The sequence below is a fragment of the Capricornis sumatraensis genome, chromosome X, assembly GCF_032405125.1.
Source record: "Capricornis sumatraensis isolate serow.1 chromosome X, serow.2, whole genome shotgun sequence".
In the NCBI taxonomy this organism is placed as follows: domain Eukaryota; kingdom Metazoa; phylum Chordata; class Mammalia; order Artiodactyla; family Bovidae; genus Capricornis; species Capricornis sumatraensis.
In genome coordinates, this window is record NC_091092.1 from 43,822,135 (window position 1) to 43,840,446 (window position 18,312).

Here is an 18,312-nt window from a genome sequence, read left to right on the forward strand (position 1 = left end):
ATAATAGATTTTAATAGAAAATCTGTCAATGAAAGGCACTTGTCGAACCTGTGGAAAATCTTTCACTTTACCTTGGAAGATATTTCCACGGTCACCTCGGGGGAGGTCTCCAGGGGCACCTCCACACTTGCCTCAGAAGGCCCTTTCGTGGTCTCCTTGGGGAGCACCTCCACATTCTCCTCTGGGAGTGCATCCATGCTTGCCTCTGAGAATGCTTCTACACTCTCCTTGGGGGATGTTTCCACACTCTCCTCAGGGAGTGTTTCCATGCTCGCCTTGGGAGATATGTCCACACTAGCCTCAGATGATGCTTCCGTGCTCACCTCCTGGGACGAGTCCATGCTCACTTCAGGAGATGGGCTGACACTCACATCTGGGGATGAGTCCATGCTCACCTCCAGGGATGGATCCACATGTGCTTCAAAGGGTAAGTCCTCACTTGTCTCAGGTGATGTTTCCACATTTACAGAGGGTCCTTCCATATTCACTTCTGGTAGTGCTTCCACACTCACCTTGGGGGGTGCTTCCATGCTCTCCTCCGGGAGCGCACCCACGATCACCTTGGGGGGTTCTTTCATGCTCTCCTCCACGAGTACGTCCACGCTCACCTTGGGGGGTGCTTTCATGCTCTCCTCCGGGAGCGCACCCACGCTCACCTTGGGGTGTTCTTTCATGCTCTCCTCCGGGAGCGCACCCACGCTCACCTTGGGGTGTTCTTTGATGCTCTCCTCCAGGAGCGCACCCACGCTCACCTTGGGGGGTTCTTCCATGCTCTCCTCCGCGATTGCTTCCACGCTCACCTTGGGGGATTCTTCCATGCTCTCCTCCGCGAGCGCACCCACGCTCACCTTGGGAGGTTCTTCTATGCTCTCCTCCGGGAGCGCACCCACGCTCACCTTGGGGGGTTCTTCCATGCTCTCCTCCGGGAGCGCATCCACGCTCACCTTGGGGGGTTCTTCCATGCTCTCCTCCGGGAGCGCATCCACGCTCACCTTGGGGGGTTCTTCCATGCTCTCCGCGACTGCTTCCACGCTCACCTTGGGGGATTCTTCCATGCTCTCCTCCGGGAGCGCACCCACTCTCACCTTGGGGGGTTCTTCCATGCTCTCCTCCGGGAGCGCACCCACGCTCACCTTGGGGGGTTCTTCCATGCTCTCCTCCGCAAGCGCACCCACTCTCACCTTGGGGGGTTCTTCCATGCTCTCCTCCAGGAGCGCACCCACGCTCACCTTGGGGGGTTCTTCCATGCTCTCCTCCGCGAGCGCACCCACGCTCACCTTGGGGGGTTCTTCCATGCTCTCCTCCGGGAGCGCATCCACGCTCACCTTGGGGTGTTCTTTCATGCTCTCCTCCGGGAGCGCACCCATGCTCACCTTGGGGGGTTCTTCCATGCTCTCCTCCAGGAGCGCACCCACGCTCACCTTGGGGGGTTCTTCCATGCTCTCCTCCGCGAGCGCACCCACGCTCACCTTGGGGGGTTCTTCCATGCTCTCCTCCGGGAGCGCACCCACGCTCACCTTGGGGTGTTCTTTCATGCTCTCCTCCGGGAGCGCACCCATGCTCACCTTGGGGGGTTCTTCCATGCTCTCCTCCGGGAGCGCACCCACGCTCACCTTGGGGGATTCTTCCATGCTCTCCTCCGCGAGCGCACCCACGCTCACCTTGGGGGGTTCTTCCATGCTCTCCTCCGGGAGCGCACCCACGCTCACCTTGGGGGGTTCTTCCATGCTCTCCTCCGCGAGTGCACCCACGCTCACCTTGGGGGGTTCTTCCATGCTCTCCTCCGGGAGCGCACCCACGCTCACCTTGGGGGATTCTTCCATGCTCTCCTCCGGGAGCGCACCCACGCTCACCTTGGGGGGTTCTTCCATGCTCTCCTCTGCGACTGCTTCCACGCTCACCTTGGGGGATTCTTCCATGCTCTCCTCCGGGAGCGCACCCACGCTCACCTTGGGGGGTTCTTCCATGCTCTCCTCCGTGATTGCTTCCACGCTCACCTTGGGGGATTCTTCCACGCTCTCCTCTGGGAGCGCACCCACGCTCACCTTGGGGGGTTCTTCCATGCTCTCCTCCACGATTGCTTCCACGCTCACCTTGGGGGGTGCTTTCATGCTCTCCTCCGGGAGCGCACCCACGCTCACCTTGGGGTGTTCTTCCATGCTCTCCTCCGCGAGCACACCCACGCTCACCTTGGGGGGTTCTTCCATGCTCTCCTCCAGGAGCGCACCCACGCTCACCTTGGGGGGCTCTTCCATGCTCTCCTCCGGGAGCGCACCCACGCTCACCTTGGGGGGTTCTTCCATGCTCTCCTCCGCGAGCGCACCCACTCTCACCTTGGAGGGTTCTTCCATGCTCTCCTCCAGGAGCGCACCCACGCTCACCTTGGGGGGTTCTTCCATGCTCTCCTCCGCGAGCGCACCCACGCTCACCTTGGGGGGTTCTTCCATGCTCTCCTCCGGGAGCGCATCCACGCTCACCTTGGGGGGTTCTTCCATGCTCTCCTCCATGATTGCTTCCACGCTCACCTTGGGGGATTCTTCCATGCTCTCCTCCGCGAGTGCACCCACGCTCACTTTGGGGGGTTCTTCCATGCTCTCCTCCGCGAGTGCACCCACGCTCACTTTGGGGGGTTCTTCCATGCTCTCCTCCGGGAGCGCACCCACGCTCACCTTGGGGTGTTCTTCCATGCTCTCCTCCGCCAGTGCACCCACGCTCACCTTGGGGGGTTCTTCCATGCTCTCCTCCGGGAGCGCACCCACGCTCACCTTGGGGGGTTCTTCCATGCTCTCCTCTGCGACTGCTTCCACGCTCACCTTGGGGGATTCTTCCATGCTCTCCTCCGGGAGCGCACCCACGCTCACCTTGGGGGGTTCTTCCATGCTCTCCTCCGTGATTGCTTCCATGCTCACCTTGGGGGATTCTTCCACGCTCTCCTCCGGGAGCGCACCCACGCTCACCTTGGGGGGTTCTTCCATGCTCTCCTCCGGGAGCGCACCCACGCTCACCTTGGGGGGTTCTTTCATGCTCTCCTCCGGGAGCGCACCCACGCTCACCTTGGGGTGTTCTTCCATGCTCTCCTCCGGGAGCACACCCACGCTCACCTTGGGGGGTTCTTCCATGCTCTCCTCCAGGAGCGCACCCACGCTCACCTTGGGGGGTTCTTCCATGCTCTCCTCTGGGAGCGCACCCACGCTCACCTTGGGGGGTTCTTCCATGCTCTCCTCCAGGAGCGCACCCACGCTCACCTTGGGGGGTTCTTTCATGCTCTCCTCCGGGAGCGCACCCACGCTCACCTTGTGGGGTTCTTCCATGCTCTCCTCCAGGAGCGCACCCACGCTCACCTTGGGGTGTTCTTCCATGCTCTCCTCCGCGAGTGCACCCACGCTCACCTTGGGGGGTTCTTCCATGCTCGCCTCCGGGAGTGCATCCACATTCACGGCAGGGTGTTCCTTCATGCTCGCCTCCAAGAGCGTTTCCACACTCACCTTGGGGTGTTTTTTCATGCTCTCCTCCGGGAACGCTTCCACACTCACTTCCAGGGGTGCTTCCACGTTCACCTGGGGGGATTCATCCAAGCTTGCCTTGGTGAGTGCTTCAACTCTCACCTCAGGGGGCACTTCCACACTTGCCTTGGGGGCGACTCCCACACTAGTCTTGGAAGGTATTTCTACCTTCTCCTGGAAAGGCATCACCGCTGTTGACTGGGGAGGCACTATGGCACTCTTCAATTCATCACTGCTAGGCCTAAGCAGGGGCATGTTTACATACTGGATTACACTGTGGATGCCTGTGGATAAATGAGAACAGAGTGAAATTCCCCACAGGTAGAAATTTGACAAGATGGAAATGTACCATTAGCAGTATAAAAACAAAATCAGAGTCATTTATTAGGAAATCACAGGGATTACACACCATACAGAAATGTTTAGTGAAATGGATCACAGACACAAGACAGAAACATCTCAGAGTTGGTACTTCAGAGGCACCACCACTAAAAGAGAGGCGTTGTGAAAGCAACAGAGCTCTCTAGATGAAAATAAGATGCTTCTCCAAAGCTGATGTCTGCAATAAGCATTTCTATTTTAACCACACTATAGTTCAAAATGATTTTCATAGACAATTACAAAACCTTGGACACTTATAAAAAGTAATCTAAACAAAGTCACCAGGGCCACACTCTATACATGATTATTTTAAGATAGAGTATAAACAAGAGCATTTTCTCACCCATACTAAAAACTGTAGTAAGACAGTAATCAGAATTGGAGGAGGAAATGGCAACCCACTCCAGTATTCTTGCCTGGAAAATTCCATGGACAGAGGAGCCCCATGGGCTACAGTCTATGGGTTGCAAAGGGTCAGACATGACTGAGCAACTAACACACAGTAATCAGAATGGGCTGGATCTCCAAGGTCTCTTCCAGTTTTAACAATCTAAATATTTTTAGCCTAAGAAATATATATTTTGAATCTAAACAAAAGCAGGTTATGATTATACTTTATTAAAAATATATGAATGCAAATATTCAGTTATCAGTGAGTACTGGAATAATAGGAAATTACATTAAAGTTTTTTACACTAAATATTTATTGGTTTAAATATTTATTACTTTAAAATAAACTCTTTTTTTGTGGGCCTAACCATGCAGCTTGTGGGATCTTGGTTCCCTGAACACAGATTAAACCCACAGCCTGGGCAGTGAGAGTGCAGTATCCCAACCACTGGACTGCCAGGGAAGCCCCTAAATATTTTTAAAAAGGTATTTGATGGTGGCTTTTTAAAGACTTGGTAAATATACCAAAAAGACTCAGCTATTTTTCAGTTCCTCACTTTTGGCAGAGAAAGCATTTTACTTACATACCTATGTGCCTAATCACTTTTTTAACACTGACAGTTTGTGCTACAGAAAATAAAAGTATAATAACTAGATTTCTAATAGCTAAAGAAATTTAAGACAAACCATTGAGATTTTTGATGGGAGTAACATATTTTTTAAAATAATTAGAATTCTAATTAGAAAAGGCAGAGGAACCAGAGATCAAACTGCCAACACTCACCAGATCACAGAAAAAGCAAGAGAATTCCAGAAAAAACACCTACTTCTGCTTCAGTGACTACACTAAAACCTTTGACTGTGTGGATCACAACAAACTATGGAAAACTCTTAAAGAGATGGGAATACTAGACCACCTTACCTGCCTCCTGAGAAACCTGTATGCAGGTCAAGAATCAGCAGTTAGAACCAGACATGGAACAATGGACTCATTCCAAATAGGAAAAGGAGAACATCAAGGCTGTATATTGTCATCCTGCTTATTTAACTTCTATGCAGAGTACATCACGCTAAAGGCTAGGCTGAATGAAGCACAAGCTGGAATTAAGACTGCAGGCAGAAATATCAATAACCTCAGATATGCAGATGATATCACTCTTATGGCAGAAAGTAAAGAGGAACTAAAGAGCTTCTGGATGAAAGTGAAAGAGAAGAGCGAAAATGCTGGCTTAAAACATTCAAAAAACAAAGATCATGGCATCTGCTCCCATCACTTCATGGCAAACAGATGGGGAAACAATGCAAACGGTGACACATTTTATTTTCTTGGGCTCCAAAATCACTGCAGATGGTGACTGAAGCCACAAAATTAAGATACTTGCTCTTTGGAAGAAAAGCTATGACAAACCTAGACAGCATATTAAAAAGCAGAGACATTTACTTTGCCGACAAAAGTCCATATAGTCAAAGTTAGTTTTTCTCGTAGTCATGTATGGATGTGAGAGTTGGACCATAAAGAAAGCATCAGTCTGACTGATGTCCAAAAAGGACACTTTTGTTGGGATGAGCACACAACCGATTAAATAAATAAAATTGATGCTTTTGAACTGTGGTGTCAGAGAAGACTCTTGAGAGACCCTTGGACTGCAAGGAAATCAAATCAGTCAATCCTAAAGGAATCAATCCTGAATATTCATTGGAAGGACTGATGCCGAAACTGAAGTTCCAATACTTTGGCCACCTGATGTGAAGAACTGACTCATTAGAGAAGACCCTGATGCTGGGGAAGACTAAAGGCAGGAGAAGGGGATGACAGAGGATGAGATAGTTGGATGGCATCACCAACTCGATGAACATGAGTTTGAGCCAGCTCTGGGAGTTGGTGACAGACAGGGAACCCTGGCGTGCTACAGTTCATGGGGTTGCAAAAAGTCAGACATGACTAAGCAACTAAACTGAACTGAACCGAATTAGAATACCTCACAATACACTGGAGAGAGATGGGCAGAAAATAATTTGACACACATACAACTAGGCAGAAGCAAAGTCAGGAATTCGAATCAGGAGAAATAAAGCTGCACTACAACAAAGTCTATGATAGCACTTTGGTTCACTAATCATATGGATGTTAACCGAAAAACAAGGAAAGGGGGCGGGATATATTCTGGAAAGGAAAAAGTGGAGGAAAAAAGGAGAAAAAGGATGGGAACAATGCATTAGAGCTCTCTATGACTGAGGACTTACTACTCAGAGGCATATTTAACACGATATGTCACCCATAACCCTGGAAATCTGTTTTACCAACAATCTTCTTTTAAACATTTTTTTTTACATGGACCATGTTTAAAGTCTTTACTGAATTTGTTACAATATTCCTTCTGTTTTATGTTTCGGTTTTTTTAGCCACAAGGCATGTGGGATTTTTAGCTCCCTGAACAGGGATCAAACCTGGACCCCCTGCATTGGAAGGCAAAGTGTTAAACACTGGACTGCCAGGGAAGTCCCTATTTTACTAACAATCTTTATGTTCTTAATTAAAAGCTAAAGAGCCACTCAATGTTATTCTTCCACATTTTAAGAAAAAAAGAAGGTTGGCTTTTTCTCTTGATATTATTTAGGTTTTCCTATGTACTTAAAATCCAGCCCTTTTTATAATACTGTGATATATTTAAGCACAGGTCAAGAAACCCACAGTTTTAAAATTTAAAAAAACCATCTCATCCTATAAATTACCCTGATAACTACTCCACCATGCTTGCCATCGTAAAATAAATATATAACATAAAATGTTGTGCAGACTCACTAATTTGCAAAGTATTGATTCAAATTATTTTTATGCCTTTCTGTAAAAACTTAAGTGATACAACCTAACTTTTTAAGCACAAATGCTAACATTTTCAGGCACTCTATCCTATGCTTATTACCTGGATTATTGCTATTAAACTACTAATGAAGCAGTACTTTTGTTCCTGGCTACTGACACTTTTGTTGGGATGAGCATGCAACCAATTAAAGTATTCTCCCAAAGAGAGGTATATAGCTAACAAACTAAATGATCAGAACAAACAGAAAGGACTCAGTTTGAGGTTTCACAAATAAATGAAGAAAGCAAGAAAGAGCAATGTGAACTGCTCTAAATGATAAGTATCCCAACCTAAAAGCAGAGGCAATTGAGAACCACACATACATAACAGGACCAAACACTGCCACCTGATGGGACTGCACTGTTAGGGAAGATAAGACCTGAATAGACAGGCAAAGGCCCAGCATACCACAATAATCCCAATGCGGGGATCCAGGTAATGTATCTATTACCATACCCAATGTATGGAGTCTCTATGGAGAAACTCACATGTGGAGAAAAAAGTTGTAAATGACAAAAGCACTCTGACATATTTCTTCAGATATATGTCACTGACAGTCACATTTGTCAAGTTCATTGCCACTAGCTCCCAGGGACTGAGTGAATTAAGTAAATCTTGCTGTAAATAGGAAAGGAAAGTCGCTCAGTCGTGTCCAACTCTTTGCGACCCCATGGACTGAGAAGCCTGGTAGGCTACAGTCCATGGGATTTTCCAGGCAAGAGTATTGGAGTGGGTTGCCATTTCCTTCTCCAAAAGTGAAAGTCGCTCAGTCACGTCCGACTCTTTGCAACCCCATGGACTATACAGTCCATGGAATTCTCCAGGCCAGAACACTGGAGTGGGTGCCTTTTCCTTCTCCAGGGGATCTTCCCAACCCAGGGATCAAACCCAGGTCTCCCTCATTGCCGGCGGATTCTTTACCGGCTGAGCGCTTGCTCCAATAAACTTTTAAGTTCATGAAGATCCCTGCCACAATGACATTTGTTTTAACAGGATGTGACCTGAATCCTCTGTAAGTGAACAATTTGTTATGAAACAAAAAGGAACAATCATGTTTAATAGGGAAAACTTAAGGGAAAGGTGTCAGAAACAACTTTAAATAAACAAGTAGTTCAGTAATAATTTTGAAATCTTGTGTGTAATGATCAACAGTGAATACACCCCCAAAGGATAGACGTGGATTATGCTGTGAAGCAGCAAAGCTCTGAAGTTCAAAATGTGGCCAGTAATTTAGAGCTTCCCGGTGGCTCAGAGGTTAAAGCATCTGCCTCCAATGCAGGAGACCCAGGTTCGATCCCTGGGTCGGGAAGATCCCCTGGAGAAAGAAATGGTAACCCACTCCAGTATTCTTGCCTGGAGAATCCCATGGACAGAGAAGCCTGGTAGGCTACAGTCCATGGGGTCGCAAAGAGTCGGACACAACTGAGCGACTTCACTTTCCTTTTATTTTCTATAAACGAACTAATGAAATGTTCGAAGGAATGAAGTGCTTCAGGACAAATCTATCTATACCAGCATTCTATGGTTTGATTCTCTGCTTCATGGCAGAATTATATATTTTATTGTTGTTTGACACTTAATGAGAACTAGACCTTCCAATAAAATTCAGTTTTGGGAAAAAGAAAAAAAAATAATAAAGAGATTCTTCTAGCTTCAGTCAAATAAGCATGTCACCAAAGTATATTTTTTAGTTAAAGAAGGGATATTTTAGCTTCCAATGTTTTGGAATGGCTTCTCAAGCAGCTGAATGTTGACATAAATAGAACACATTTAAACCACCAGTTAAGACTGGCACTTAGAAATAACTAACCAGGTCGTTTTTCTTCCACTTGTTCTGTTTCTGTAGATGAATGTAGTCCGCTACATCTTCTATTCAAAGATGAACTTCGTCTCTTTTCTGGTGTTTCTGGAGATCAAAGGCAAAGAAATAATACTCTTTAAGAAAATTAGGAAAACATTTTGGCCATGCCACATAGTATGTGGGATCTTAGTTCCCCAACCAGAGATTGAACCCGCACCCCCTGCATTAGAAGCATGGAGTCTTAACCAGTGGACTGCCAGAGAAGTCCAGGAACATTACTATTTACAAGCTGTTTAAACAGCTTCCTTCAGGAGTGAGCCACTCCTTTTTTCCCAACATTTTTTTAATCTTCTCTACTCTTCCTTGTAAGAATTTTTTTAAATTTCAAGAATTATGAAGAGATTCTACATGCCCAAAGTTAAAACCAGGTTACTCTTTAAGTTAAGTGACGTCTATCACTAAACTAATTTATACACTTTAGTTTTAATGAGTTTTATTTTTTTGGCTGCGCTGCATGGCTTGCAGGATCTTAGTTCCCCAAAGATTGAACCCCAGGCCAAAGAGGTGAAAGCATCGAGTCCTAACCACCAGACTGTCAAGGAATTCTCTCAACTAGTATTTTTTAAATAAAAATAATAACTAATATTTGGCACAGATGTCTCAATGTTAGCAACCCAAACTAGTCATATGGGAAAATAATCCCTTTTGTGTAGACACTTCCACTTCACTTTAAATATTCCAGCTCAGAATACTGATGGAAGTCTGTTTAAAGAAGAACCTTTTGGGGAATTCCCTGGCAGTTCATGAGTTAGGACTCTGTGCTGTCACTGCCAAGAGTTCAATCCCTGGTCAGGGAACAAAGATCCCACAAGCCGAGTGGCCAAAAGAAGAAAACAAGAATTCTTTTGGGGAGCTATAGATTAAAGTAAATGCTGATAATGTAGCATCATTTGAAAATTCTAGAATTGATAATGTAATTGCATAGCACAATCCATAGAAATGTAATCAATTCGATCATATGATGAGATCACCTATCCCTTACTATCACATTGCAAGAAATGACAAAATAGTGTGAAGTTATGGTAAGTCAGCACTGAGTAGAAAAAAACAGATTATTTGAATCAGTTACGATTTAAAGAAAGGTTATTTAGGAACTTCCTGGTGATTAAGGCTGTATTTTCACTACAGAGGCGTGGGTTTGATCCTCAGGCAGGGAACTAAGATCCTGCATGCTGCACACACAGCAGAGCGAAACATATTTTTTTTTAATTAAAATATAAAGCAAGCTATTTAAAATATCACAGGTTAGATTATGAACTTCATTTGAGTTTGAAATGTTCATCTCTCTGGATTGAACAGGTTTTATTTCAGTTTGAAGGGATTTTACAAAGGTAAGCCAGTGAAAATATTGATTTTATTTTCCATGGAATCATTAATTACAGCATTAATCATTTCAGAGTGTGTAATATACTATAAAGCAAGTTATTTCATAAAGTATCTTCCACATATACCTTCTTGGATTAAAAACAAGTGAAGATATCATTTAAAAAATTACTTGGAATTGTTTCTTCAGTGCAATTTAACTCATTACTAACTTGAAAGTCATCACCTGTCCCTTTTCTTTAAATGTTTCACTAATACAGCACATACACATATTAATGAAAACACACTAGCGTTGGCTCACTATAATAAAAATGTAAGAAATGTCTGTGGAGAAATCTTTGCTAATTCCTCTAATCAGTTAGATAGTAAAACAGGGTCAACACTTACGAAACAATTAAAATAAAATGAAAGTATACAAATATGACATTGCAATGAATGTTATCTAATTTTTCTAAAGGATTGAATTTGTGAATAATAAATTAATTTTATTATATGATAAGCAAGGTGCTAGAGAAAATCTTCCCTTGGCTATATGTAAAAGTGCTCTGGAAAAGCATACTAAGGTTAATGATGGAAAGTGGATCAACTTCTGTTGGACTATTTATTATAAGAGAAAATGAGATGCGTCAAAACTGTCAAAGAACGAAAGATCTCTCAAGTTCATTGTTGAAAATTTTAAGAGTTCTAAAAGTACAAATGATGTAATTTAAGTATAAACAAAACAAAAAATCCTTTTTCAACATATATTTAGACAAAAATGGAAATCTTTCCCACTAAGTTAATCACCGCTACAATTAACTAATTATATGCTTTAAATGATATCCAGAATCTTTTTCCACACTGGAATTTTAGAGCAATCAGCATGCTCAAAAAAATGCTCAGACATCTAATAACACAAAAGAAACATTTTTAATTCAAACTATAATTATGCCTTTGTTTCAATTCACAAGGTAAAAAATTGTATATCTTTTCTACAGCCAAGGTTGGGGGAATGAAGTGGAATATGTTTGCCATGTCTTTTTCCTGCAAAGATCATGTCTGTTTTTTTCTCTGGAAAGAAAAAGGATTTTTTTTGATGGGTATAGTTATCTAATCCATCTCAACTATCAGCGAGAAGCACCATGTAGTATAAGCCAGATATGGTCACTAACACACTCAGGTCAAGATTTAAAAAAAAAAAATAAGGAATGCTAGGGAATTCCCTGGTGCTCCAGTCGTTAGAACTCCACACTTTCACTGCCAAGGGTGCATGTTCAATTCCTGGTCAAGAAACTAAGGAGTGCTAATTAAAAGGGCAAACACCAGGAGCAAAATGTATTTTAAGTATCTGCAGTAGATAAGTTTTATTTTATTTTAAAGAGCACTGCATTACCTCTACAAAGAGTTGTCAAGTACAGCTTAGAAATACTCTCTCATTAACACTGTTAAAAACCACTTTATTTGCTTTGGGGAAAAACACAGACTTGTTAGTGGAATGTACAGTTTAAAACCGTTTAAAACCATGATCGAATGACCAAAAAATTATGATCAGATGATGAAATTATAAACCACAGAAGAGCAGGGTGGAATGGAAATCACTGAATTTCTTGGGGTCATAATTATAAAACAGGAAGGTAACTTGCTTGTCAACTTTACATATATTGAAGCAGATCAACCTGTCCACTGCTATATATATACTATTATTTTTCTTAAATTAGGTAATATTCATGAAACTTAATGGAAATTGAATGGACTACTCTAGTTTCTGGAAAAATGGATTTCAGTTTTAGGTTAGACAGAATATGGATTAATTCTAAAATAAATTATTCTGTCACTTAATGGCAATGTCTTTGGGTCAAAATATATTTCATAGCTGTTGGGCTACCTGAGCCCAACAAACCCATCTGATACCATTAGTACACAAACCAAGAAACAAGGGGCTTCTCTGGCGGCACAGTGGTGGAGAGTCTGCCTGCCAATGCAGGGGACATGGATTAGATTCCTGATCTGGAAGGATCCCACATGCTTTGGAGCAACTAAATACGTGTGCCACAATTACTGAGCCCATGCTCTGGAGCCTGGGGAACTACAACTACTGAGCCCATGTGCCACAGCTACTGAAGCCCATGCGCCTAGGGTTCATCTCTACAACAAGGGAAGCCACCACAATGAGGGGCCTATGCACTGCAACGAGAGCGTAGCCTCTACTCACTGAAACTAGAGAAAAGCCCAAGAAGCAACAAAGACCCAGCCAAAAATTTTTTTTAATTTAAAAAAAGAAACATATTTATACTGATGAAAATACAAAAAAGTAATCACCATCTCTACTGCAAAACAACGCGGTGCTCTTCTAAAATAAATCTAAATATCCTATGATCTAAAGAGTACGTGGTACTGTAGGAATACATATAAAGACTTGATTTCACTGGTTTGAAACTCAGTAAAATACATGAAATAAATACTTACTCTTGGCAACAGAATTTTGAAGACCAGTAGATGACATTTTTCTATGTAATCCACAAGTCCCCTGCTCAAGCTTTTCAGTAGATGTAGAGTGTTTGTTGACTGAGAAAAGATACAAGATTTACTGTACTCATATTTAAAAAAGCATCATTAGCTGAAACAAGATGAGCTCATGATGTACTTATACAGAGCATAAACATGTATTAATTAGGTACGCAATGCTCACTGTCGATCATTCCTTATAAATTATGGAAATTTAACTTACATTTTATGCAATTGCTTAGAATTATATCCACACATAGGAAAAATTATAATACATCATTAGTAAACAGGGCAATTTATTTTTTAAAATATGCACTGGACAAAGGTGTGCAAAGCTTATCAATTATTATTCATTTTTACACAGATTACAAGTTTAAATGGTAAGATTTTGGATATACTGTATAAAATAAAATTATAAAATTTCACCTGTTTCTTTGGCAATCTCACACGACACAAATTTAAATGCATGGCAAAGAATACATGGCAGTGTTTTCACTTAGGATACAAAGCTGAAAACCCATTGAAAATGCAACCTTATACTAACAGCTAATATTTACATGTGAAAATGAATAAACTTAAAAGTTTAGCAATTGTATTAATTACCGGTCTTATTTTGGGAATTTACTGTTGTATAGCCTCCCCATGACCATCTCTTTTGATGGTCAATGCGGCTGGTCCTTTCCAGTGTACGATGAAGGACGGCTTTGAATTTCTCCTATTTAAAATAAAAGCCAATAAATGCTTACGTATGTATTATATTCACTAGTACAATTCTGATCTATCAGTTATAAAATACCCCTACCACCAAATTTTTTAATCAGGCAAAATTTTTTTTATAAAGGAGAAAAGTTAAAATTGGAAACATCTCAGGTATGAATCCATACCTTCCCAACTAAGTAGGTTTTAATCTTACGGATATGAATCGAGAAACTGACCATGCTTCCCTCTTTGCTTGTATCATTAGGAAATTTAGAAATAAAGGTGTAGCTTATTCCAGCAACTATACAAGGACTGAGTAGTATGCTTTGATGTATGCTAATCATACCTTATGTTTTATTATTTTCTTACTTTAATTCCCCCTTCTGCTTGATTCCCTCAAACATTTATTTTCTCATCTGGTTGTGGTATATAGTTTTTAAAATATACCTTAAATTCTTTGTAGAATGAGGCAGGATAAAAAATCAACTAATACATATAAGTGAAACTATGCCAGATCATCTATTATATCCACATTTCTAACTTCTTAAATCCTGGTGTTAACTAATCAAATTTTTAAAAAGAGGTGTGTTTGTCTTGACCTCAGCTTTAGTCTAAACCGCGCAGGATAACAGGTCTGCGAATGCAAATGCTACACAATGGCAAAACTGCGCCACTGTCAGAAATGAGATGCAGTTTTCTATTCCTCATCTCTGTGCTGTGACGTACCATGGACTACACTCGCGTAAGCAAATCAACCTCAGGGCCAGAAAGTTTTCTATTCTTCCCTGACAACAACTGCTTCATAGCAACATCATCCTCACAATGTTCCCACAGTTTAGAGGGTGAACATATTAGGAAAATGGAGCCAGCCATATCCTCTGAGGAGAAAAGCAACTGCAATTTTAAAATGAAACTTATCTAACGACAATATTTTAAATTATATTTTCTAACAGAAAGGAAGTTGTTCTAAATTACTTAGACACCCCAGAAGTATAATAAAGATTAAAAAGAGAATATTCTTGCATTATTAAAACCTCTCTCCTAAGCTCTCTTGTGGTGTTTCCAGATGTGCTGACCCTCCATGCTCTTTCAGGTTCCTTCTGGCACCTGTGGCTCATGTGCAAGCTCCTGTCCTCTTTCCCATGTGCCCTCGTCCACACTCGCCCCTCCTCACCACCACTGAGTCTGAGGTTTTACCCTGCTCTACTGAATCATTCTCTTTTTCTGTATGCAGCCTCCTCAGTGATGATCGGTCCCTGCTCTGTCTAGGGCTCTCCCGCACGGAGCTTTCTCCTGGTCTTCTGGGTTCTTGTCTGGCGCTCTCTCCCTGGCTCCCACCCTGTCTACACTGCCATTTTGTTGCTTCTTCCTTCCCTGTGTTCTCTCTCAGGTTCCTTTTTTCCTAAGATGGTCTTATCTACTCACAGTCCTTGGGGCTCTCCCTCTGTCCTCCAAGGACCTTTCCTGACCCAACAGTTTCCTATTTTACTCTCTTTGGTTCTGTCTTTATTAAGTTCAGTCTCTCTGGCCTTCACTCTTCTTCACCACAGAGAAGTAGTTTTAAGGAGACATTTCACAGAGGAAGATAGAGTGATACAAGTTCTGAATGAGAATTCATTAAATACTGGAATGTGGGGGAAAAGACAGAGAAGGTGCTAGTGAACCATGGACAGGGAAGAAACACCACAGGAGTAACCCTAAACAAGATTCACCGATGGGATAAGGAGTTGGGGGGGGTGGGGGCGGTGAGGCATTTTCAAGAGCCAACTGTGTGTAAAAGTTAGGAAGAAAAGTGAGCACCAGAGAAAGATACAGAGAAGAGGGCTCTTGGGAGAGAAATGGAAACAAAGGGAAAAGGAAAGAAAAAATATTTTAAAATTAGAGCAACAGGAAAAAAAAAAAGACAGGGAGAGGATAAAAACCCACACACTGAGAGAACCATGGCAGAGATGGGAGCAAAAAGGAGGGAGAAGCTAAGACAAAGAAAGTAGAAAGAAAAAGGGGGTGCTACTGGAGAAAAAGGGCCAGAGTCAGACAAAGAGCCTCAGGGACACTTGAGGGGCACTGGGACAAAGAGAAAGAGAGAATGACAGTGAAGAATAGGATGGAACATGCCAATTCCAAAGGAGCCAAGGACACTCATTAAAGATCTGCAACAACCTACAGGAGAAAAACTTGGTGTCAGAGAGAATCCTACAAATTGAGACAGCTAACCAGATGCCCACAGAGGAACAGCCAAAGGCAAACTGACTGAAGAGGGACAGGGAGGGAAAGAGAGGGCAGGACAAAGGTAGTGACTCGTATCAACAGAGTGCCAAAGACACCCAGAGTCCAGATAGGAAGAGAGCAAGGCCACAAGAGGACCAAGAAAGGAACAATAAGGGGAGAGCGAGAGAGAGCAAACAAAAGGGAGGCAGGGAACCATGGGAGAGTGGAAGGCTCTGATCCGGCTGGGCTCTGCCACTCACACAATGAGTGGAGTGGTGAGAAGCAGACCAGTCAGGGGCAGAGGGGCCCTACCAGAGAGGGCCTGATAGTGGACGGGTGAATACTAGGCAATGGGACAACACCTTTGGAAGGAGAGAAAGCGCCTCAGAACAAAGCCCAGGCTGCAGGCACCCTGCAGGCACATAGGGCTCTCTCCCTGGATGCGCAAGGCTCGTCTTCACCTCAGTTACTAAGCCTAAACTCAGGCCTCAGAGCAGGATGGGGCAAGAGGCGCTAATGTTTAAGCAAAGACCAAAGAAGAACTGGTACTGGTTCCAGAATAATCGGGATCAGTTACAATAAAAGCACAGAAGGGCTAAGAAAAAAGTACTGCAGAACCAGGCAACACAGTGTATCATCTGATTAACAAAGAAGAAAAACACGTACCCTTTCTTCCTCTAATATTTCGTTTCTTTTTTTTTCTGCAGATATTCTCCGTTGTTCATCTTTTTCTTTCTGTTCCCTCAGCTTTCGCTGTTTTTCTTCCATCTGTTTTTCATATACAATCTTAGACTTTCTTTCTTTTTCAAGTAGCTGTGTCTCTTTATTAGCTGAAATATTCCAAATGCAAGGTAAGAGCCAAGAAAATGTTTAAGTTTTCCACATTACAGAGAAGGAAAGTTAAAGTATTTTATTCTCTTTCTTAAAAATAACATAACCTGTGCTAATAACTAAAGATTTATTATATAAATGACCAGAGATGGCCACGAAAGAATCATTTCCACTGGGTGTTCATTTAACTCCTGAGAACTGAATTGGCTTAAATGACTCTCCTATCCAAACTAAAATTCCAAATTCAAAACAAATATTTTCTTTCATGTGATGTTTCTGCTGACTTGAGCTGAAGTCAAACCCCATCAGATTAATATGCTGTACATTAAAATAAGAATTAAAAAACACATGGCCAGAATATATGGCTTTTTTCCTTCTAATACGAAACTTATTTTTAAAGGCCTCATCTAAACAGAACATATTAAGCATGCCAATTTGACCTTCATGGGCTTAGGCACATACCATATTACTGACCAGCGTGTTTTCCTACATTCAAATTTCCTCTCACTAAAGCCTGGAGAGCATCCATGCAGTTGTAAAAATACTCTTCTAAAGAGCTACAGGAAGAAACTGCTCCTCACCAAAACAGACAACTGCTATTCCATTTGAATGAAGGTGAGCACTAGTTCTGCAGTGGATTTACAGGGCCAAATGAGGAAAATACACAGCTGAAAAAGCATTCTCTCAAGATTATGGTTCTTTTAGAAAAGAATATTATTTTTTAATATAAATTTATTTATTTTAATTGGAGGATTCTTAGATCTTAATTAATACAAAGTCACACTTGAGAAAGTATAGCAATCAGTGAAAGATACCATATCTATGGTAAAACTTAGCAAATTCATTTATGTTTTTGGCCATGCCATGGCTTGTGGGATCTTGGTTCCCAAATCTGGGATTGAACCCCAGGCCTCCGGCAGTGAAAACACAGGGTTAACCACTGGACCTCCAGGGAATTCCTTCATTTTTGTTTTCAGAGTCATTTTTACTGAAATTCCCATTTTGCTTGTTTCTACAAATGCTGAAAAAATGTTCATACTTTAGTTTTCAGAAAATTAAAGCTAACAGAAACTACTATTTCAAAAATAAAACAATTAGGCCAAATATTTTTCACAGATCTTCTTTATCTCAATTTAGTATATGCTTTTAATCCAATATAACACATAAAGTAAAAAGACAGTAACACATACTGTATAACATATACTATTAAGAAAAGATTAAAAAGTAAAACCACTTTGAAAATATGTAACCTTAATGTAAAATTTATTCATTTTGATTTTTTTTAAGTCTAAAATATACCATCATCCTGATTCATTTTGCTGTACAGTATAAATTGATGCAACATTATAAAATAACTATACTCTAATAAAAATTAATTTTAAAAATACCATCATCTTGTCTTTTTTTCTCTTCTCTCCGCTCCTTTGCTAATCTTTGTTTTATGTCATTTTTAAGCACAGAGCCATCTATTACTAAAAAAAAGAAAAGAAAATAATTAGATATTAATAGGATATCAAACTTAAAGGATATAACACTTTGACATCTATCAAAGTACTCTAGAAATTATACCTGGCTTAAATGGTGATTTTATATTTGAAGGCTGGGGCAGAAGAGAACTAAAGCTACCTTGACTTCGTCTTTCTTCAGCAATGGCATTAGCAGCAGCAACTAAAATACAGAGAGATAAAGGAAAGGGATTAAATATTAAGAAGACAAACAGCTAATCCAGAGGTGGCAAACTGTATCTTGAGAATAAAGGATAGCATCT

General features: G+C 42.1%; 1 protein-coding gene and 1 non-coding gene across 5 annotated transcripts in view; one reads left to right on the forward strand and one right to left on the reverse strand.

The window, feature by feature from the left end:
- MAP7D3 (MAP7 domain containing 3) overlaps positions 1-18,312 on the reverse strand; it is a 36,218-nt gene that overhangs the window by 12,564 nt on the left and 5,342 nt on the right. For 3 of the 4 annotated variants that reach the window (XM_068962323.1, XM_068962324.1, XM_068962322.1), the window contains exons 2-8: positions 18,114-18,212; positions 17,933-18,016; positions 16,380-16,543; positions 13,410-13,521; positions 12,768-12,866; positions 8,949-9,044; positions 3,390-3,787 (exon numbers count right to left, since the gene is read on the reverse strand). In XM_068962323.1, coding sequence (XP_068818424.1) covers positions 3,390-3,787; positions 8,949-9,044; positions 12,768-12,866; positions 13,410-13,521; positions 16,380-16,543; positions 17,933-18,016; positions 18,114-18,212 — 1,052 coding nt within the window. The remainder of the gene's footprint in view (positions 1-3,389; positions 3,788-8,948; positions 9,045-12,767; positions 12,867-13,409; positions 13,522-16,379; positions 16,544-17,932; positions 18,017-18,113; positions 18,213-18,312) is intronic. The other variant, XM_068962325.1, reaches the window with a different exon arrangement.
- TRNAW-CCA (transfer RNA tryptophan (anticodon CCA)) lies at positions 8,376-8,448 on the forward strand. Its single transcript has one exon. It is a non-coding gene; the product is annotated as a tRNA-Trp (tRNA).